Consider the following 23,551-nt stretch of genomic DNA (forward strand, 5'->3'; position numbering starts at 1 on the left):
TGTAGATGAAGATGACATGGGAGATACGATACTGCGTGAAGAGTTTGACAGAGCACTGAAAGACCTGAGTCGAAACAAGGCCCCCGGAGTAGACAACATTCCATTAGAACTAATGACGGCCTTGGGAGAGCCAGTCCTGACAAAACTCTACCACCTGGTGAGCAAGATGTATGGAACAGGCGAAATACCCTCAGACTTCAAGAAGAATATAATAATTCCAATCCCAAAGAAAGCAGGCGTTGACAGATGTGAAAATTACCGAACAATCAGTTTAATAAGCCACAGCTGCAAAATACTAACACGAATTCTTTACAGACGAATGGAAAAACTAGTAGAAGCCGACCTCGGGGAAGATCAGTTTGGATTCCGTAGAAATACTGGAACACGTGAGGCAATACTGACCTTACGACTTACCTTAGAAGAAAGATTAAGGAAACGCAAACCTACGTTTCTAGCATTTGTAGACTTAGAGAAAGCTTTTGACAATGTTGACTGGAATACTCTCTTTCAAATTCTAAAGGTGGCAGGGGTAAAATATAGGGAGCGAAAGGCTATTTACAATTTGTACAGAAACTAGATGGCAGTTATAAGAGTCGAGGGACATGAAAGGGAAGCAGTGGTTGGGAAGGGAGTAAGACAGGGTTGTAGCCTCTCCCCGATGTTATTCAATCTGTTTATTGAGCAAGCAGTAAAGGAAACAAAAGAAAAATTCGGAGTAGGTATTAAAATCCATGGAGAAGAAATAAAAACTTTGAGGTTTGCCGATGACATTGTAATTCTGTCAGAGACAGCAAAGCACTTGGAAGAGCAGTTGAATGGAATGGATGGTGTCTTGAAGGGAGGATATAAGATGAACAACAACAAAAGCAAAATGAGGATAATGGAATGTAGTTGAATTAAGTCGGGTGATGTTGAGGGTATTAGATTAGGAAATGCGACACTTAAAGTAGTAAAGGAGTTTTGCTATTTGGGGAGCAAAATAACTGATGATAGTCAAAGTAGAGAGGATATAAAATGTAGACTGGCAATGGCAAGGAAAGCGTTTCTGAAGAAGAGAAATTTGTTAACATCGAGTATAGATTTAAGTGTCAGGAAGTGATTTCTGAAAGTATTTGTATGGAGTGTAGCCATGTATGGAAGTGAAACATGGACGGTAAATAGTTTGGACAAGAAGAGAATAGAAGCTTTCGAAATGTGGTGCTACAGAAGAATGCTGAAGATTAGATGGGTAGATCACATAACTAATGAGGAGGTATTGAATAGGATTGGGGAGAAGAGAAGTTTGTGGCACAACTTGACCAGAAGAAGGGATCGGTTGGTAGGACATGTTCTGAGGCATCAAGGGATCACCAATTTAGTATTGAAGGGCAGCGTGGAGGGTAAAAATCGTAGGGGGAGACCAAAAGATGAATACACTAAGCAGATTCAGAAGGATGTAGGTTGCAGTAGGTACTGGGAGATGAAGAAGCTTGCACAGGGTAGAGTAGCATGGAGAGCTGCATCAAACCAGTCTCAGGACTGAAGACCACAACAACACAACAACCTTTTGTCCCTTCTTTTTTGTTTGGTTACGGACTTTATTTAGTAAAGTAAACGTATGTCATTTAGTGCTAGCGACGCAATTCGGAAGATTATACTCATTTACTTGTGATGCAATACGTTAGGCTTTTCCTGTACTGTAAGCTGCAAGAAACCAGTTTGGATCTCGAGCCCGATAAATGAAATAGTCAATGTAAACACATAATTGTCTAACGCAATGCAGTAAAATACTGTTTGACGCAAGCAAAACTCGAACCCCGAACCCCGCCCGCTTCTCGTGGTCGTGCGGTAGCGTTCTCGCTTCCCACGCCCGGGTTCCCGGGTTCGATTCCCGGCGGGGTCAGGGATTTTCTCTGCCTCGTGATGGCTGGGTGTTGTGTGCTGTCCTTAGGTTAGTTAGGTTTAAGTAGTTCTAAGTTCTAGTGGACTGATGACCATAGATGTTAAGTCCCATAGTGCTCAGAGCCATTTGAACCCCGAACCCCACGCACTTATTTCGCACACGCGGGCCCAGAGCCACACCGACGTGAATACCTGACTTGGGTTGGATTGATCAGGTCGCACTAAGATTCGTCCTGTATACATATTTCATCATCTTGTTAATTTCCAAGTTTTTGTGCCTCATGTTTGACCTAAGATTTTCGCCACAATAGTAGTCTTGTGTGTATATTGTGTATTGAAACCGGGGACATAGAATCGACTGAAAGGTTTCGTCCCGTTGTAGCCCTCAGTGGTTCCCAACCTCACAACAGGCCACAATATTCCACCCACCCCACCGCCACCCCACCGCCACCCCACACCGAACCCAGCGTTATTGTGTGGTTCTGCCCCCGGTGGACACCTCCACCCCCCCTCCCGGAAACGTCTCATACCAGACTAGTGTCTCCCCAAATGTTTGTTGTTGTTGTTGTTGTGGTCTTCAGTCCTGAGACTGGTTTGATGCAGCTCTCCATGCTACTCTATCCTGTGCAAGCTTCTTCATCTCCCAGTACCTACTGCAACCTACATCCTTCTGAATCTGCTTAGTGTATTCATCTCTGGGTCTCCCCCTACGATTTTTACCCTCCACGCTGCCCTCCAATACTAAATTGGTGATCCCTGGATGCCTCAGAACATGTCCTACCAACCGATCCCTTCTTCTGGTCAAGTTGTGCCACAAACTTCTCTTCTCCCCAATCCTATTCAATACTTCCTCATTAGTTATGTGATCTACCCATCTAATCTTCAGCATTCTTCTGTAGCACCACATTTCGAAAGCTTCTATTCTCTTCTTGTCCAAACTATTTACCGTCCATGTTTCACTTCCATACATGGCTACACTCCATACAAATACTTTCAGAAATCACTTCCTGACACTTAAATCTATACTCGATGTTAACAAATTTCTCTTCTTCAGAAACGCTTTCCTTGCCATTGCCAATCTACATTTTATATCCTCTCTACTTCGCCCATCATCAGTTATTTTGCTCCCCAAATAGCAAAACTCCTTTACTACTTTAAGTGTCTCATTTCCTAATCTAATTCCCATAGCAGCACCCGGCTTAATTCGACGACATTCCATTATCCTCGTTTTGCTTTTGTTGATGTTTATCTTATATCCTCCTTTCAAGACACTGTCTATTCCGTTCAACTGCTCTTCCAAGTCCTTTGCTGTCTCTGACAGAATTACAATGTCATCGGTGAACCTCAAAGTTTTTATTTCTTCTCCATGGATTTTAATACCTACTCCGAATTTTTCTTTTGTTTCCTTTACTGCTTGCTCAATATACAGATTGAATAACATCGGGGAGAGGCTACAACCCTGTCTTACTCCCTTCCCAACCATTGCTTCCCTTTCATGTCCCTCGACTCTTATAACTGCCATCTGGTTTCTGTACAAATTGTAAATAGCCTTTCGCTCCCTGTATTTTACCCCTGCCACCTTTAGAATTTGAAAGAGAGTATTCCAGTCAACATTGTCAAAAGCTTTGGTAGAGTAATTATGGTGTACGCATACGCTGAGACAGTATTTGTGTAGCAATCGCCGACGTAGTGTAACTGAGGGGGAATAAGGGGAAACACCCCGTATTCGTCGAGGTAGATGGAAAACCGCCTTAAGAACCATCCACAGGCCGGCCGACGCACCGGACCTTGACAGTCATCCCTCGGGCGGATTCGTGCCGGGAACCAGGCGCTCCTTCCCCCTCGGGAAGCAGCACGTTAGACCGCGCGGCTAGCCGGGCGCGCGCGGTTGTCTTACTTCTAGTTTCTCTAACTTATTACTGCATTGCAGCTTAAATGCTTCTCTTGCATCGCTATTGAAAATTCCTGACAGTTTACGACCGTGGGCCATATAAGTAACCAACCCGAAAGGTTTGCTGTTGCTAGCGAAGCGCCTTCGAGTCACAATCCCGTTATGTCTGACAGGGAGACTCACACTACACACTACACTGAAAAATGAATGTTTAACTTAGTAACCATCCTCTGTACTGTTGCTACTACTTCGGGCGCGTATGAAGAACCGCATATTACGGACAGAATTTCTAGATTTGTGCAGAACTGGTCAAATTAACTTTGGTACATAATTTTCTGCACACATGAGTGAGCAGCTACAAATAAAACATGGCTCTTGAGATTAGTAAAACTTGTAAAAAGAAAAATAATTATACATTATTGTGCATTATAGCGCATGCCACTCCTCCCCAGAATAGCAAACATTTTGTTTCCTTTCATATGACTGTTTTTCTGTGAAAAATTGAGGATGCTCCCAAAAAACTATAACATTTCTTCATTTGGCAGACAATCAAATTTTACTAGAATTTTCGTAACCAAAATATCGTAAAGTGCGAAATGTATGCCATTTTTTGTCAAATAAAACAAATTAAATTTATAGGAAATTTATAGGATTTAAAATCAAAAATAAAAAAGTTCCAAAGTGCAGCAGTTAGGAAAGTGCATAGTTTAAACAAATATTTCCATACAGTACATCAGTCCCGAAGGCTCTTGTACTTCAGACATGCAGTTTTAGGTAGAACGTAGCCGAAAAAATAATGGAATCGAAAATTTCGTCAAACAGGCTTAGTATCGTATCGTAATGTACTATTGACCAATGATCCCTATTATTCTGGTTCGTAATACTCTTACGTGCAGTGTAAGTGTTCCTGATAGAGACTCAATGCTACTTCATAAGTAACACCAAACATGTTGGGTTTGGTTACTGATTTGGCACACGGTTTTGTAGAAAATACCTATAGTCTTCTGAAATAGAATGAACCTCTCTGAAAGGGCCTGCACTGTCTGTGAAACGAGAAAAGTAGTGTTCTAGTTCTGGTCCGTCAGTCTTTTAGCGTAGTCCATTCCAGTAAATACTCAGCTCTTTTCATGTTGAGGATATTTTATTTCTGTGCAGGAGGTTTCAAATAGCGAAAGATACTAGTACAGTGCTGACGACACTTGAGAGAGCAGGCGTGGGGAGTGAGATGTCCAGGTGGGGTGTTCACAGGCGGGCGCGTGCTGGCCGTGGAGCCGACGTCGGCAGTCAAGACGGAGGCGGGCACTGGCGGCGGCGGTGGCGGCGGCGGCGGCGACGGGGGCGGCGGCCCGGGGGCGGACGGCGGCGCCACGGGGGCGGCCGGCGGCGGCGGCGGCGGTGACGACGGCGGCGGCGGGGGCGGCAAGAACGACAAGAAGAACAAGCGGCAGCGCCGCCAGCGCACGCACTTCACGTCGCAGCAGCTGCAGGAGCTGGAGGCGACGTTCGCGCGCAACCGCTACCCCGACATGAGCACGCGCGAGGAGATCGCCATGTGGACCAACCTGACCGAGGCGCGCGTGCGGGTGAGTACGCCTAAGCCGCACCCACCTCAGTCCGGGGCAGAGCTCCGCATAGGGAAAGAGTGGCCGGCCTTCTCCCGTCTGCTTCTCGCCGTCTGCAGGTCGCGATTGGCCGAAGAAGTGTCACGTGACACTTCCTGCCGTTATGAGTCCTTCTGTTACGTGTGTAGTGTAGGACGCGTCCTGTACTTTCGTAAATTTCCTCAGCAACAATTCCATAGGGCTGCGAACTTAGGTTGCTGTTTTCGAGGCCAGTACAGAGGGAAATTTTGTAGGATTACTACTAAGAGTGAATTGCAGCAAGAATAATTTTTACGCATTAACGTAATTTTGTAAACTGCCTTCCCACCTCCACAGGCTACGAGTGTTTATGCAAAGTGGTGAATATACACTACTGACCATTAAAATCGCTACACCACGAAGATGAAGTGCTACAGACGCGAAATTTAGCCAACAGGAAGAAGATGCTGTGATATGCAAATGATTACCTTTTCAGAGCATTCACACAACGTTGGCGCCGATGGCGACACCTACAACGTGCTGACATGAGAGAAGTTTCTAACCGATTTCTCATACACAAACAGCAGTTGACCGGCGTTTCCTGGTGAAACGTTGTTGTGATGCCTCGTGTAAGGAGGAGAAATGCATACCATCACGTTTCCGACTTTGATAAAGGTCAAATTGTAGCCTGTCGCGATTGCGGTTTATCGTATCGCGACATTGCTGCTCGCGTTGGTCGAGACCCAATGACTGTTGGCAGAATATGGAACTGGTGGGTTCAGGAGGGTAATACGGAACGCCTTGCTGGATCCCAATGGCCTCGTATCACTAGCAGTCGAGATGACAGGCATCTTATCCGCATGGCTGTAACGAATCGTGCAGCCACGTCTCGATGCCTGAGTCAACAGATGGGGACGTTTGCAAGACAACAACCATCTGCACGAACAGTTCGACGACGTTTGCAGCAGCATGGACTATCAGTTCGGAGACCATAACTGCGGTTACCCTAGGCTGCATCACAGACAGGAGCGCTTGCGGTGGTGTACTCAACGACGAACCTGGGTGCACGAATGTCAAAACGTCATTTTTTTTCGGATGAATCCAGGTTCTGTTTACAGCGTCATGATGGCCGCATCCGTGTTTGGCGACATCGCGGTGAACGCACATTGGAAGCGTGTATTCGTCATCGCCATACTGGCGTACACCCGGCGTGATGGTATGGGGTGCCATTGGTTACACGTCTCGGTCACCCCTTGTTCGCACTGACGGCATTTTGAACAGTGGACGTTACATTTCAGATGTGTTACAACCCGTGGCTCTACCCTTCATTCGATCCCAGCGAAACCCTACATTTCAGCAGGATAATGCACGACCGCATGTTGCAGGTCCTGTACGGGCCTTTCTGGGTACAGAGAATGTTCGACTTCTGCCCTGGCCAGCACATTCTCCAGATCTCTCACCAACTGAAAACGTCTGATCAATGGTGAACGAGCAACTGGCTCGTCACAATACGCCAGTCACTACTCTTGATGAACTGTGGTATCGTGTTGAAGTTGCATGGGCAGCTGTACCTGTACACGCCATCCAAGCTCTGTTTGACTCAATGCCCAGGCGTATCAAGGCCGTTATTGCGGCCAGAGGTGGTTGTCCTGGGTACTGATTTGTCAGGATGTATGCAACCAAATTGCGTGAAAATGTAATCACATGTCAGTTCTAGTGTAATAAATTTGTCCAATGAATACCAGTTTATCGTCTGCATTCCTTCTTGGTGTAGCAATTTTAATGGCCAGTATTGTATTTTATACCTTGAAATTTACCCCCAAAAGTAAATTTGACGTAATGATAACGCGATATGACCTTTTTACAAACGATAGAGGACGGCAACGTCACGCAAAGCGCAAAAAAACGAGGAAAGTTACACGAAAGTAACACAGTTGAACAGCAAATGCTGCACGAGACTGTTAAACACGTACACTCAAGCTCCAAGTATCAAAAATCGCACGTTATGTTGCCGAGTTGGGCAAGGGTAAATATCTTTGTCGTCTGTGGCCTACTTTTTCTGAAAACCTATAAACATTTGGCCTACGTGGTGAATGCTGCCGTCCGCAGTTACGTAGTCTCAGCAGCTGAATATCTCGGAGTAGCTGCACCAGCTTCAACTTACCGTATTTGCCCAAAATCAGTAAAAAAAAAACAAAGTCAACAGGGAACGCATGGGGAATGTAACCATGAATTCAAGTCCGAGCAAAAGTAAGAAGCACACCAGCCCATGAAAGTACATGAGAATTCTGACATAGGTACGGATACACGCGACTAAAATTGGTAATTAGCGGTGGATTAATGAATCCATGAAATCTAAATATAATGGATAAACCATATAATTGAAAGGACTGGAGGAGGAAGTACTAACCCTCGATTTAGTTAGGACTAGTCTGATCACATAGGCTCTTGTGTTTCCGAATGCACTACATTCTAGTAAAAAGCAGTTCCCTGTGTATCGGTAGAAAACATTGTCTACCACACGAAACGCTTCGTTTTTTTTATATTTATGTACTTGTCTTTAATTTAGTCTGACTTATAACGTGCGTTAGCTCAAAACGTGGACTTACGGGTTGGCACCTTCTTCTGCCAACACCTTCACATAGCCAACTGATTAGTTATAAAATTTCGCCAGGTTGTCGATGGATAAATATGGACTGAGAATAGCTAACATTCCTTCAGAACAGTATCTCAGTTTCACAAAATAAATGATATTAAAGATTCCCTAAAAGCTTCTAAATGAGAGCAAAAGACTACTTGTAAGTCACTTGAGTTTACAAATGCCGAATACGGAGACAGATTGATATTACTACGTGGTCTGAATCAAGCATAACTTTGACAAAATAACGATATTCTGCACGTTAAAGCTGCACCCAAAAATGCATAAAGATGGTACGAGTTAAATTTCATGGCATGATATGTGTTCATCACTTTGCATGAACTTGTCGAGATAAGACGGCGGGTTACAAGTTTTAAGACTTAACATTCACCGACGAGTATATCATGCAACAAAAAGTTGCAGTGTTTCAACTTGCATAAATTCGTACTCACAATTGCTGCTTCGTGATGTGAGGGTAAATTCGTGACGTATCGATGATTTCTGTTTGCTGGTTTGTAATCCAGATTGCTGCTATAGTAGTTTAGCGTTTTTACTGCGAAGAATCGATGTCCGCTATATTGCAATCTTCAGATTATCTGAGAAAGTTACATAATATTTTTATTTTATTATTATGTTGGTATTTACAGATATATATAAATATATATATATATATATATATATTAACTACAAAATTTCATATCGTTTAAATAACTTTCAGTCATTGTTATTCATGTTATATGTGCAGCAGTTCCCGTTGCGATTTATCAAGTGTCTAATTTATGGGAGCAACGATTGTAGGTAGAATTTTGACTGAAATTGGACAAGCATTTACTGTATGCTAACTTTTCAAGAAAACTACAAATAGTTCTCCACGTTCGATAGTGGTCATTGATCAAATTAAAAATGCTCCTCGACTAAGAAGACCTTTGACCTCAACTAGAGTCTCTCAGAAAACCAAGGACTGGTGCGCTCCAACCGTCTTTGTCAAACAACCTGTAGGGGAAATTGTAATTTCACTTGATTCACGTCATTCGACTTTAAACAAAAAATTGAATACTCTTTTAATCACAGAATAAGCAACTCGAACAGTTAGATAATAACAGAACCGTTTTGAGAAGCATAATCACGAGATTTTGGATTATGGCATAGATAACTAATAAGAAAGCCGATTCTTCACAACGGGTTGGCAAAGACTCACTGTTGTTATTGTAGTCTTCAGTCCAAAGACTGGTTTGATGCAGCTCTTCATGCTACTCTCACCTGCGCAAGCCTCGTGATCTCCGAGTAACTACTGCAAAATTCATCCTTCTGGATCTCCTTAGTGAACTCATCTCTTGGTCTCCCTCTACGAGTCTTACCAAAATATGGTTCAAATGGCTCTGACCACTATGGGACTTAACATCTGAGGTCATCAGCCCACTAGAACTTAGAACTACTTAAACTAACTAACCAAAGGACATCACACATATCCATGCCCGAGGCAGGATTCGAACCTGCGACCGTAGCGTAGCGACTGAAGCGCCAACAACCGCTCGGCCACACTGGCCGGCACGATTTTTACCCTTCACACTTCCGTCCAATACAAAATAGGTGATCCCTTGACGCCTCAGAACGTGTTCTACTAACCGATCCCTTCTTTTAGTCACGTTGTGCCACAAATTTCTCTTCTCCCCAATCCTGTTCAGTACCTCCTCATTAGTCATGTGATCTACCCATCTAATCTTCAGTATTCTCCTGTAGCACCACATTTCGAAAGCTTCTATTGTCTTCTTGTCTATACTATTCATCGTCCATGTTTCACTTTCCTACATGTTTCACTTCCATACAAATGCTTTCAGAAAAGATTTCCTGACCCTTAAATCCATACTTGATACTAACAAATTTCTCTTCTTCAGAAATACTTTCATTACCATTGCCAGTCCACATTTTATATCCTCTTTCCTTCGACCATCATCAGTTACAGTATTTTGCTCCCCAAACAACAAAACTCATCTACTACTTTAAGTTTCTCGTTTCCTAATCTAATTCGCTCAGCATCACATGATTTGTTTCGAGTACATTCCATTATCCTCGTTTTGCTTTGGTTGATGTTCATCTTACATCATCCTTTCAAGAGACTGTCCATTCCGTTCAGCTGCTCCTCCAGATCCTTTGCTGTCTCTAACAGAATTTCAGTGTCATCGGCAAAACCTCAAAGTATTTATTTCTTCTCCTTGGATTTTAATTCCTACACCAAATTTTTCTTTTGTTCTCTTTACTGCTTGCTCAATATGCATACTGAATAACATCGGGGATAGGCTTCAACCCTGTCTTACTCCCTTCTTAACCATTGCTTCTCTTTGACGCCCCTAAACTCATAGCTATAATCTGGTAGCCTTTCGCTCCCTTTATTTTACCATTGCCACCTTCAGAATTTGAAAGAGAGTATTCCGGTTAACATTGTCGAAAGCCTTCTCTAAGTCTACAAGTGCTGGAAACGTAGGTTTTTCTTTCCTTAATCTATCTTCTAAGACAAGTCATAGGATCAGTATTGCTTCGCTTGTTCCACCATTTCTACGGTATCCAAACTGATCTCCCACGAGCACGGCTTCTACCAGTTATTCCATTCTCTGTAAAGAATTCGTGTCAGTATTTTGCAGTCATAACTTACTAAACTGATAGTTCGGTAATATTCACATCTGTCGACATCAGCTTTCTTTTGGATTAGAATTGTTATGTTATTCTTGAAGGGTGAGGGTGTTTCGCCAATCTGATACATTTTGCTCACCAGATGGTAGAGTTTTGTCATGGCTGGCTCTCCCAACGCTATCAGAAGTTCTAATGGAATGTTGTCTCCTCCCGGGGCCGTTTTTTGACTTAGCTGTTTCAGTGCTCTGTCAAATTCTTCACGCAGTATCATATCTCTCATTTCATCTTCATCTACGTCCTCTTCCATTTCCAGATTATTGCCCTCAAGTACATCGCCCTTGTATATACCATTTATATACTCCTTGCATCTTTCTGCTTTCCCTTCTTTGCTTCGAACTGATTTTCCATCTCAGCTCTGGATATTCATGCAGGTGGTTCTTTTTTCTCCAAAAAACTCTTTAATTTTCCTGTAGACAGTATCTTTATTACCCCTAGTGATATGTTCCTATACATCCTTACATTTGTTCTCTAGCCACCCTTGATTAGCCATTTTGCACTTCATGTCGATCTCATTTGTGAGACGGTTTTATTCCTTTTCGCTTACTTCATTTACTGCATTTTTATATTTTTTCCTTTCATCAGTTAAATACAATATCTCTTCTATTATCCAAGGATTTCAACTAGCCCTCGTCTTTTTATCTATTTGATCCTCTGCTGCCTTCACTATTTCATCTCTCAATGGTACCCATTCTTCTTCTACTACATTTCTTTCCCCTCTAATTGTCAAATCGTTCACTAATACTCTCTCTGAAACTCTCTACAATCTCTGGTCCTTTCAGTTTATTCAGATCCCATCCCCTTGAATTCCTACATTTTTGCAGTTTCTTCAGTTTCAATTTACAGTTCATAACTAGCAAATTGTGGTCAGAGTCCACATCTGGCCTTGGAAATCTCTTGCAATTTAAAACCTGGTTCCTAAATCTCTGTCTTACCATTATATAATCTATCTGAAATCTTCAGTGTCTCCTGTCCTCTTCCACGTAGACAACCTTCTTTCATGATTCTTAAGCCAAGTGTTAGCTATGATTAAGTTATGCTCTGCGCAAAGTTCTAGCAGGCGGCTTCCTGTTTCATTCCTTACTCCCAGTCCATATTCACCCACTACTTTTCCTTCTCTTCCTTTCCCTTGTAATGAATTCCAGTCACCAATGACTATTAAATTTTCGTCTCCCTTCACTACCTGAATAATTTCTTTTATCTCATCATACATTTCATCAATTTCTTCATCATCTGCAGAGCTAGTTGGCATATAATCTTGTACTACTGTAGTAGGTGTGGGCTTCGTATCTATCTTGGCCACAATAATGCATTCACTATGCTGTTTGTAGTAGCTTACCCGGACTGCTATTTTTTATTCTTTATTAAACCTACTCCTGCATTACCCTATTTGATTTTGTATTTATAACCCTGTATTCACCTGACCAAAAGTCTTGTTCTTCCTGCCACCGAACTTCACTAATTCCCAGTATATCTAACTTTAAGCTATCCATTTCCCTTTTTAAATTTTCTAACCTACCTGCCCGATTAAGGGATCTGACACTCCACGCTCCGATCCGTAGAACGCCAGTTTTCTTTCTCCTGATAACGACGTCCTCTTGAGTAGTCCCCGTCCGGAGATCTGGATAGGGGTTTATTTTACCTCCGGAATATTTTACCCAAGAGGACCCATCATCATTTAACTCATTTAACTATAAGGTAAAGCTGCATGCCCTCGGGAAAAATTACAACTGTAGTTTCCCCTTGATTTCCGCCGTTCGCAGTACCAGCACAGCAAAGCCGTTTTGGTTAGTGTCACAAGGCCAGATCAGTCAATCGTCCAGACTGTTGCCCTGCAACCACTGAAAAGGCTCCAGTCCCTCTCCAGGATCCACACGTTTTTCTGGACTCTCAAGAGACATCCCTCCATTGTGGTTGCACCTACGGTAGATCTGTATGTTTTGCTGCTACATGCCAGTTTGAAGTATTTTTTAATGCTTGCGCTAGAAAATTTGTAGAAGAGACCACAGTTGCGGCAAGAACACTGGTGATCGTTCACCATAAAAACATGCCTGACCGATCAGAACAGTTAGTCGCTAATTGAATGGCAAATATCACAGTACTGTCCGGGTCATCTTACTCCCCAGACTTTGTCGCATGTGTCCCCTGTGGATATAAGCCATTTAGAAACAATATAATGTTGATATAAAGCATAGAAACCAAAGCGCGATGCTGAGAGGTCTAGACACAACTACCGTCTCTACTACATGAGTAAAGCTGCCGAAGGTCGTGAGACTCGGACCCTCAGTGCTTTGTTACAACAAAAATTTTAAGTACACTTGATTATAGAATTTTTATTTTACGTGCACAAAATGAGGCACTGAAATTAGTAGGAACTTGCTGACTACTGTAAGATTGACATAGGTATGATGGATTACGCGATGATAATATGGTATAATGACTGTCCACCCACGGAGCTGAATGGTCAGCGCGAAAGAATGTCAATCCTAAGGGCCCGGGTTCTATTCCCGGCTGAGTCGGAGATTTTCTCCGCTCAGGGACTGGGTGTTGTGTTGTCCTAATCATCACCTTTTCATCCCCACCGACGAACAAGTCGCTGAAGTGGCGTCAGATCGAAAGACTTGTATCTGGCGAACGGTCAACGCTACGGGAGTCCCTAGTCACACGACACGATAATAACTGTAAACGCTCACACATCCATTTATACAAATTACTTTGCTAATCAAGTACTAAACAACATTGTCTTAAGTAGAAATGATACTGTGCTGCTGATAAAAACCTGTTACGTGACTCCAATGAATTTTGACATATTACCAGAAAGGTTTTTGTGAAACAACTTACATACTGTAAGTGCCAAAATTAATAGTCTAATTGTAAGAAAATTATCCTTTCATTTTAAGAAATCACTGCTATTGGTTTATGATAAGAGGATGTGGATAAAATGATTAACGTAACATCAAGTTCGTTAAAGTGACTTTTAATGACTCAGCGTCGAAAAATGTATGAAAAGAGTTATTGATAAGCTGCACTTCAAAAATTGTTTTAAACTTGGTTTCCGTAGACGTCGTGAGTTTAATTGCAGTTTGACATTTTCTCACTTTCCTCCCAAACTTCACGGTGCAGTTTGCTGTTGTATAGTCCACTATGATAAACATGTCTTCTGCTGAGGTCTGAATAGATTCCCACTAATATGTTTCAAGTCACGTGAATTCCTTCGAGCACCACGACGCACTCAGCTGTATTCACGCACACAGCTACACTCTCCGATTATCAGCCAGACTGCTACTGCTCTATTTTAAGAGCAAATGATAGCTTTTGTCTACCCAGTGCAGATCTCTTTAAGGGGACATTGTATGTCCTATGCCGCCAATGTTAAATTATCGAATTTTGTGACCCATTATCTTGGAAACTTTTTAAGACATCAACTTACAATTTTCTATAATTATTGAATGCATCTTTCTAGATACACTGAACTAGAATTATTACTTAAATTGTATTGTGGCGCATGTTATCTTTTTTTTTTCAAACACTCAATTTTTTACAGGATTTTGCAAATAAATGAACATAAAAACAAAACGACTCAGGATGTTTTAATTATTCTAGTTCCATATGTGTTGAATCTTACACTTGGCATGCTGTGAAAATTTTATGCCTCTATCATCACTACGTTTTTAGAAAACGGGTCATTTATTGCAAAAAATGTAGTTCAGAGATACTGAGGTTTAAAACTTTTTTTTGTTACAAATTCTTATTCAGACTTACATTTCTGCGTCTTTTATGCACTGGAATTGCCCTGGCCCATTGTCTGTGTCTCCTTCAGTGTCACAACAGCCGCCGGCCGGGTGGCCGAGCGGTTCTAGGCGCTACAGTCTGGAACCGCGCGACCGCTACGTCGCAGGTTCGAATCCTGCCTTTGGCATGAATGTGTGTGATGTCCTTAGGTTAGTCAGGTTTAAGTAGTTCTAAGTTCTAGGGGACTGATAACCTCAGACGTTAAGTCCCATAGTGCTCAGAGCCATTTTTGAGCCACAACAGCCCAATGCTTGCCTCCTGCTTTCCTTTCTTGCCTCTTTCGTCATTTGCTGAGCAGCTAACTCTGCTTCACGCACACGATGCTCATCCAGTTCCCGCAGTCCTGTATCTGCATTCTGTCCAAATCTTAGCGCTAACTTCTCCAGAACCTTAAGTCTTTCATAGTTCCCACCATTAAAAGCTATTACAACATCAGATATTGCTAACTTTAGAGTCATAAGGCCAACAAATACATTTTTAGGCATACGGCACCACACAACATTACTGAAGGACTCATTCACATTCTGGGTCTTCCCATGTAAACACTTCTTTAGTAGCCCTGGATTTGCCAAATCTCTGTAAATAGGTTTGATTGTCTCCATTACTGCCAAAGGAAGAGAATGTTTACGTGTAAATTCATGCAGAGTGCTTGAAAACTCAGGTTGCCTATATTTACACCAAGTGTTTGGTGGAGGTGGACACAAAGCACGACATGGCTTTTCTTCGGTTGATATTCGATGAAAGAAAGTGCTCCACACAGCTCTTTTCATCTTCTCTAAATGTCACAGATATCTCTAATGGCCTTCCCTTAATATTCCTGTAATTCATCAATTAGATTGTACGTCAGTCTTCCAGCACATTTTAGTGTCTTGTCATCAGACAGCTTGGTTTTTAGGTTTATTCGTAATGGCACCTTCTGAGACGTAGCAGTAGGCACAAAACAAAGCAATTCACAGCCTTCTAGACTGTGTAGTTCCCAAGATATGACTGCTACACTGTGACAGTATATGCGTAGCCGCGAAATTTGGCAGTCACACGTCAACATTCAAAATATTATTTGAAGGTCTCACAATTGTCTGATTTTAATGTATTATATACCAAAATGTTCGGAGAAGTCGAAAGCAGATTAGGGAGTAGAAAACAGAAGATGCCAAATTTCAACGAATTTCCCCCTTAATGTATTAACAAAATGTTTATATGTTTGTTTTACTTCATATTACACACACTAGTTTTTTAAAGTTATTTGAGCTTTTAGGGAAATGTATCATAGACGTAATAAGAAATAAAATTACTACTTTGTACAGACCAAAAATCATGGAAACCTTTACACAACGAGTTCTCCACATCACAAACAGATGGCACTGCTTGTAACGTTAACAGCATATTTGCGTATACATAGAGATAGTTCAAACCAAATTGACGAATAACAAGAACAAAATTATATCGCGCATTTACTTCTTGAACGTGTGTGTGTGTAGCTTAAACGTCAGTCACTGTTTTAATATACTGCGTCATTACACATTACCATATAACACACCATGTTGTTGTTGTTGTTGTGGTCTTCAGTCCTGAGACTGGTTTGATGCAGCTCTCCATGTTACTCTATCCTGTGCAAGCTTCTTCATCTCCCAGTACCTACTGCAACCTACATCCTTCTGAATCTGCCTAGTGTATTCATCTCTTGGTCCCCCTCTACGATTTTTATCCTCCACGCTGCCCTCCAATACTAAATTGGTGATCCCTTGATGCCTCAGAACATGTCCTACCAACCGATCCCTTCTTCTAGTCAAGTTGTGCCACAAACTCCTCTTCTCCCCAATTCTATTCAATACCTCCTCATTAGTTATGTGATCTACCCATCTAATCTTCAACATTCTTCTGTAGCACCACATTTCGAAAGCTTCTATTCTCTTCTTGTCTAAACTACTTATCGTCCACGTTTCACTTCCATACATGGCTACACTCCATACAAATACTTTCAGAAACGACTTCCTGACACTGAAATCTATACTCGATGTTAACAAATTTCTCTTCTTCAGAAACGCTTTCCTTGGCATTGCCAGTCTACATTTTATATCCTCTCTACTTCGACCATCATCAGTTATTTTGCTCCCCAAATAGCAAAACTCCTTTACTACTTTAAGTGTCTCATTTCCTAATCTAATTCCCATAGCATCACCCGACTTAATTCGACTACATTCCATTATCCTCGTTTTGCTTTTGTTGATGTTTATCTTATATCCTCCTTTCAAGACACTGTCTATTCCGTTCAACTGCTCTTCCAAGTCCTTTGCTGTCTCTGAGAGAATTACAATGTCATCGGCGAACCTCAACGTTTTTATTTCTTCTCCATGGACTTTAATACCTACTCCGAATTTTTCTTTTGTTACCTTCACTGCTTGCTCACTATACAGATTGAATAACTTCGGGGATAGGCTACAACCCTGTCTCACTCCCTTCCCAACCGCTGCTTCTCTTTGACGCCCCTCGACTCTTATAACTGCCATCTGGTTTCTGTACAAATTGTAAATATCCATTCGCTCCCTGTATTATACCCCTGCCACCTTTAGAATTTGAAAGAGAGTATTCCAGTCAACAGTGTCAAAAGCTTTCTCTAAGTCTACAAATGCTAGAAACGTAGGTTTGCCTTTCCTTAATCTTTCTTCTAAGATAAGTCGTAGGGTCAGTATTGCCTCACGTGTTCCAACATTTCTACGGAATCCAAACTGATCTTCCCCGAGGTCGGCTTCTACCCGTTTTTCCATTCGTCTGTAAAGAATTCGCGTTAGTATTTTGCACTATGACAATACAAAATACTAATTTATCCTTCTCTAACGATGTCATCTTCCTCCCTTTCCTTATTCGTACGTGAGGAACTCGCGCCGTTCTTGGGTCGGCGGCTGCGGTTGCGGCGCCCGCAGATTTCGCTAAGCCGCGTGACGCGCTGACACAATGCAGGCGGCGGCGCCTCGGCCGTTATCTGTTATTGCGAGCTACAAGTAGCCGTATAGGTTTACGGGGCGCCATTAGCAGCCGCGCGGTCAGCGGGCCCGCCGCGCCGCATAAACAAACCGACAACACGCCGCCTCGGGTCGGCTTACACCGCCGACAGGGCCGCCAATTTACGCGGCTTGAGGAGTCGCAGGCCCCAGCCGTGGCGCCCTCTGGGCTGGCGCCGTAGCGTGGCGTGGCCAACCTGTCCGCCAGCCTTGAGGCCGACCAGACCCCACAGCCAGCGCCGTCCTCTGCAAACAACCACCCTCTCCTCTGCCAGCCGATACTACGGCCACTAGCAGGTGGGTGGCGCGCTGTCGGTATGCGACGCGATATTTTCACATCTTGCCGGTGAAGCGAGACGGATTGCAGTCCTGCTACCTTCAGAGTCTCCGCGATGGCGTAGCTGCAACCACAATGGACGGGTATCTGTCCAGAGACCAGACAAACTTGTGGTTGGCCCGCCCGGTTGGCTGTGCGGTCTCACACAGAGCTTTCCGGGCGGGACGGAGCGCCGGTCCCCGGCACGAATCCGCCCGGCGGATTGATGTCGAGGTCTGGTTTATTTATTTAATCGTGTCAGTAGCATCATACATAAAATCAGAATGATTAACACATACATATCAAGCATATAACAAATACAAAAAGAGTATAAAAGTATACACATACAGGGTTATTACAAATGATTGAAGCGATTTCACAGCTCTACAATAACTTTATTATTTGAGATATTTTCACAATGCTTTGCACACACATACAAAAACTCAAAAAGTGTTTTTAGGCATTCACAAACGTTCGATATGTGCCCCTTTAGTGATTCGGCAGACATCAAGCCGATAATCAAGTTCCTCTCACACTCGGCGCAGCATGTCCCCATCAATGAGTTCGAAAGCATTGTTGATGCGAGCTCGCAGTTCTGGCACGTTTCTTGGTAGAGGAGGTTTAAACACTGAATCTTTCATATCACTATGCGTGAAACTTGCCCGCATGCGTTCAACCGTTTCTTCGCTCACTGCAGGCCGACCCGTTGATTTCCCCTTACAGAGGCATCCAGAAGCTTTAAACTGCGCATACCATCGCCGAATGGAGTTAGCAGTTGGTGGATCTTTGTTGAACTTCGTCCTGAAGTGTCGTTGCACTGTTATGACTGACTGATGTGAGTGCATTTCAAGCACGACATACGCTTTCTCGGCTCCTGTCGCCATTTTGTCTCACTGCGCTCTCGAGCGCTCTGGCGGCAGAAACCTGAAGTGCGGCTTCAGCCGAACAAAACTTTATGAGTTTTTCTACGTATCTGTAGTGTGTCGTGACCATATGTCAATGAATGGAGCTACAGTGAATTTATGAAATCGCTTCAATCATTTGTAATAGCCCTGTATATAAACAGGGTCAAGTAGTTTTTTTTTTTTCTTTTTATGTTATGAAGTCTTGGACCAGAACCTGGCCACTCCCAGCGCTTCCGGGGTGGCATTCATCAAATCCTTCATGGTGGAGGTGCTTGGGCACAGCACACACTGCGGGAGGTGGGTGGTGGTGTGAGTGTGTCCACAGTCGCACAGCGCCGGTTCATTTGAGAAGCCCCATTTGCGCACATTCTCTTTGGATCGTGTGACACCAGAGCGCAGCCTATTAAGAGATTTCCATGTCGTCCATCCTTCCATATGGCCGGGAGGGAGGTCTTCGTTTGGGACTAACCATTCCCCAAGGTGCGCGTTTTCTTCTCGCCACATTGCCAGCCTCACTTGCTGCGGTGTCCCGACGGTGTTTTGTGCTGTGTGCAGGAAGCTTTTTCTAGATTTTAGTCGACGGCGGGCTGGCTGTTGTTTGTACAGCGGGTGGGCAGGTGAGGTCAACGCCTTTGTCTGTTCCTTCCTGGCCGCTACTTTCCTCCTAATATCTGGTGGGGCCACGCCTGCCAGGCAGTACAATTTATCAGTCGGGGTTTGTCTCAGACACCCTGTGATGATGCGGAATGATTCATTAAGCGGTATGTCCACTTGCTTGGCGTGGCTAGAATTGTACCACACTGGGGACGCGTACTCCGCTGTTGAATAGCACAAAGCAAGAGCTGTGGTTCTCACTATTCCAGACTGTGCCCCCCATGTAGTGCCCGTTAGTTTGCGCACAATGTTGTTTCTCGAGGCTACTTTGTGTTCAGTGTTCATGCAGTGCTTTTTATAGGTGAGTGCTCTGTCCAAATCTTACCCCTAACTTCTCCAGAACCTTTAGTCTTTCATAGTTCCCACCATTAAAAGCTATTACAGCATCAGATATTGCTAACTTTAGAGTCATAAGGCCAACAAATACATTTTTAGGCATACGGCACCACACAACATTACTGAAGGACTCATTCACAATCTGGGTCTTCCCATGTAAACACTTCTTTAGTAGCTCAGGATTTGCCAAATCTCTGTAAATATGTTTGATTGTCTCCATTACTGCCAAAGGAAGAGAATGTTTACGTGTAAATTCACGCAGAGCCTTGAAGGCCCAACGGTACCGGCCTGCCGCCGAGTCATCCTGAGCCATGGGCTCCACTGGATGCGGAAAGGAGGGGCGTGAGATCAGCACACGGCTCTCCCGGCCATTGTCAGTTTTCGTGATTGATGCCGCTACTTCTCACTCAAGTAGTTCCTCAAATGTCCAAATGTGGTTGAATTCCTAACGGATCAAACTGCTGAGGTCATCGGTCCCTAGACTTACACACTACTTAAACTATCTTACGCTAAGAACAACACACACACACCCATGTCTTATGGAGGACTCGAACCTCCGGCGAGAGGGGCCGCGCAATCCGTGACATAGCACCTTAAACCACGCGGCCACTCCGCGCGGCAGTAGCTCCTCAAGCGACCTCACAATGGCTCAGTGCACCCCACTTGCCAACAGCACTCGGCACACCCGAACGGTGCCTAATGCAAGAGCTAGTGAAGTGGGCTGGCAGGGAGAAGATGACTTCTGGTCAGTGAGTCTTGGATTATAAATGCAAAGAGAAAGAGGGGTAATGCAGTAGTAGGTGTAATAATGAATAGTAAAGTAGGAATGTGCGTAAGATACAGTGTATAGCATAATGAAAGAATTATCATTGCTCCACACCCTCATGTCCAGTATTCGGCTCTTGAAGAAGTGTGGGCTGCCATTCCTCCACAGACATTTAGACAGCTCGTTGAAAATAAGAGGGGTAATGCAGTGTAAGTAGGGTTTCATGTATAAATTGTTCTAAGGGGACATTTCAGCAGTAGTAGGTGTAATAATGAATAGTAAAGTAGGAATGTGCGTAAGATACAGTGTATAGCATAATGAAAGAATTATCATTGCTCCACACCCTCATGTCCAGTATTCGGCTCTTGAAGAAGTGTGGGCTGCCATTCCTCCACAGACATTTAGACAGCTCGTTGAAAATGACCCCATCAGTGTTAAAGCCGCCATAAAGACGAAGGGTGGACACACCCAAATTAGTATCCACTGAGCATCATGCTTAGGCGATGGTTAACATCATGTAGAAATTCTAAAAAATGCAGAACACTGTGCTGTCTGTAATAATGTTATTTTATTTTGCTAACGGTTTCGGTTCTGAACCATCATCAATGGCAGGAGAATTTTACTAAGTATTTTGGTGTTTCGCAATGTTCCAGGGGCACTCCTTCCCAGTTAAGTTGTAGTATTCTTGCAGATTGTCTGTTCTTTAGGTGGAAGGCACAGGTTTGGGTTTTCCGTGGGTTGGGTTTGAGATGGTTCCCCTTATAGTAGGAGGCAAGCTGTTCGAGGGTTTCTGACAGATTGTGTTCAACAGTTTCAAAGCTGTCTACTTGAGCGGTAATGGCGCAATCATCTGCATATATGAAGCTTTCGGTGCCTTGGGGGAGCGGCTGGTCATTAGTATATATATATATATATATATATATATATATATATATATATATATATATATATATATTAAAAAGTGTTGGAGCCAGTACGCTTCCTTGGGGGAGGCCATTTTCCTGTATCTTCCACCGGCTTCTCTGGCCCTGAAAATCCACGAAGAATCTTCGATTCTGGAGTCGGTTTCCAATCAGTAAGGTTAGTCTGTAGCCCCTACTCCGGTGAGCCGGCCAGTCTGTGGATGGTTTTTAGGCGGTTTTCCATCTGCCTCGGTGAATGCCGGCTGGTTCCCCTCATTCCGCCTCAACGACACTATGTCGGCGATTGCTGCGCAAACAAGTTTCCCACGTACGCGTACACCACCAGTACTCTACCACGCAAACATAGGGGTTACACTCGTCTGGTGTGAGACGTTCCCTAGGTAAAGGGGGGGGGGGGGTGTCTACCGGGGGCCGAACCGCACAATAACCCTGGGTTCGGTGTGGGGTGGCAGAGTAGTGAAGTGGACTGCGATAGTCGTCGTGGGGTTGCGGACCACTGCTGCTGCGGCGGGGACGGAGCCTCTCCGTCGCTTCTAGGTCCCCGGTTCACATAACATAGCATAACATGACCTGTGGTTCCTGAATAGCGCTGCAGCCTTTTCAGTAGCTGCGAGGCAACGGTCTAGATCAGATATGGGCAACCATCCTGCACGTGACTGGTTTCAACCCGGCTCCCGGAAGAAATAAGACAGAATAAAGGCAAATTCACGCTGGCCGTTGCGCCACGTCACGTCACGTCACTGCACCGTCAAGGTTTCTCAGAAAGGAAGTTTTGACGGCTGACGTCATTCGTCCGTTGCGTGACCCCCAAGCTCACTTCCTTCCGATACATGGCCGAGCGCACATCTCCATCTTTCATTTCATCGTCATTTTCGTGGTTGACATCAGTTGCTCGTTATTTTTGTTATTTATTATAAACCAATAGCAGTCATTTCTTAAAATGAAAGGATAATTTTCTTACAATCAGACTATTAACTTTGGCACTTTCAGTTGTTTCACAAAAACCTTTCTGGCAATATTTCAAAATTCATTGGAATCACGCAACAGGTTTTATCAGCAACACAATATCATTTATACTTAAGACGATGTTGTTTAGTACTTGATTAGTAACATAGTTTGTATGAATGCGTAATGAGTGTTTACAGTTATTATTGAATCGAATGTGTGTGAAGTCTTATGGGACTTAACTGCTAAGGTCATCAGTTCCTAAGCTTACACACTACTTAACCTAAATTATCCTAAGGATAAACACACACACCCACGCCCGCCGGGACCAGCCGCACAGTCCATGACTGCAGCGCCTGAGACCGGTCGGCTAATCCCGCGTGGCTTACAGTTATTATTATTATTATTATTATTATTATTATTATCATTATTATACCGTATTATCGCTGCGTAATCCATAATACATCATACCTATGTCGATCTGTCAGTAATCAGCAAGTTTTTCTTTCCTTCTAATTTCAGTTTCTCATTTTGTGCACGTAAAAGTAAAATTCTATAATCACGTGTACTTAAAATTTTTGTTGTAACAAGGCATTGAGGGTCCGAGTCTCATGACCATTTTTTTCAAATCAGTAGTGTAATTAATTAGTAAATCCCTTCGGCAGTTGAGACAGTAGTAGTGTCTAGACCTGTCAGCACGCGCTTTGGTTTCTATGCTTTATAGCAACATTGTATTGTTTCTAAATGGCCTATATCCACAGGTAAGTCACATGCGACAAAGTCTGGGGAGTAAGATGACTAGGACAGTCCTGTGATATTTGTCACTTAATTCGCGGTGTGTAACTATTCTGTCGGGCAGGCATGTTTTTATGGTTCTCGAAACACCAGTGACCTTGCCGCAACTGTGGTCTCTTCTACAAATTTTCTAGCGTAACCACATTTAAAAAATGGATTTTTATACGCACCAGAACCGTATTTAATATTTTACAGTAAAATGCATTGCAATATGGCTGCAATTTGAAGTGAAATAAGTACTGTGGGCAGAATTAAATTGATTAGTAAGGGATTTATTAGCATGTTGTCAGGCATTTGTCATGTTTCATAAATAAATGGACTGAAACCTTAGACACTGCAACAGTGCTAAAATGCTTTTTTTGTGAAGTGTACTTCAAGTAATGTATTAGAGTTGTTTGTTTAAATATGTGTTTGTAGTAGGCTTGTTTATTGTTAAGCGGCTCTC

General features: G+C 43.3%; 1 protein-coding gene across 1 annotated transcript in view; it reads left to right on the forward strand.

Annotated features, from left to right (window-relative positions):
• The window catches only part of LOC126127127 (homeobox protein orthopedia), a 387,997-nt gene that overhangs the window by 250,754 nt on the left and 113,692 nt on the right, over positions 1-23,551 (forward strand). The window contains exon 4 of the mRNA XM_049915145.1: positions 5,197-5,355. Coding sequence (XP_049771102.1) covers positions 5,197-5,355 — 159 coding nt within the window. The remainder of the gene's footprint in view (positions 1-5,196; positions 5,356-23,551) is intronic.

The sequence above is a fragment of the Schistocerca cancellata genome, chromosome 1 (genome assembly GCF_023864275.1).
Source record: "Schistocerca cancellata isolate TAMUIC-IGC-003103 chromosome 1, iqSchCanc2.1, whole genome shotgun sequence".
In the NCBI taxonomy this organism is placed as follows: Eukaryota; Metazoa; Arthropoda; class Insecta; order Orthoptera; family Acrididae; genus Schistocerca; species Schistocerca cancellata.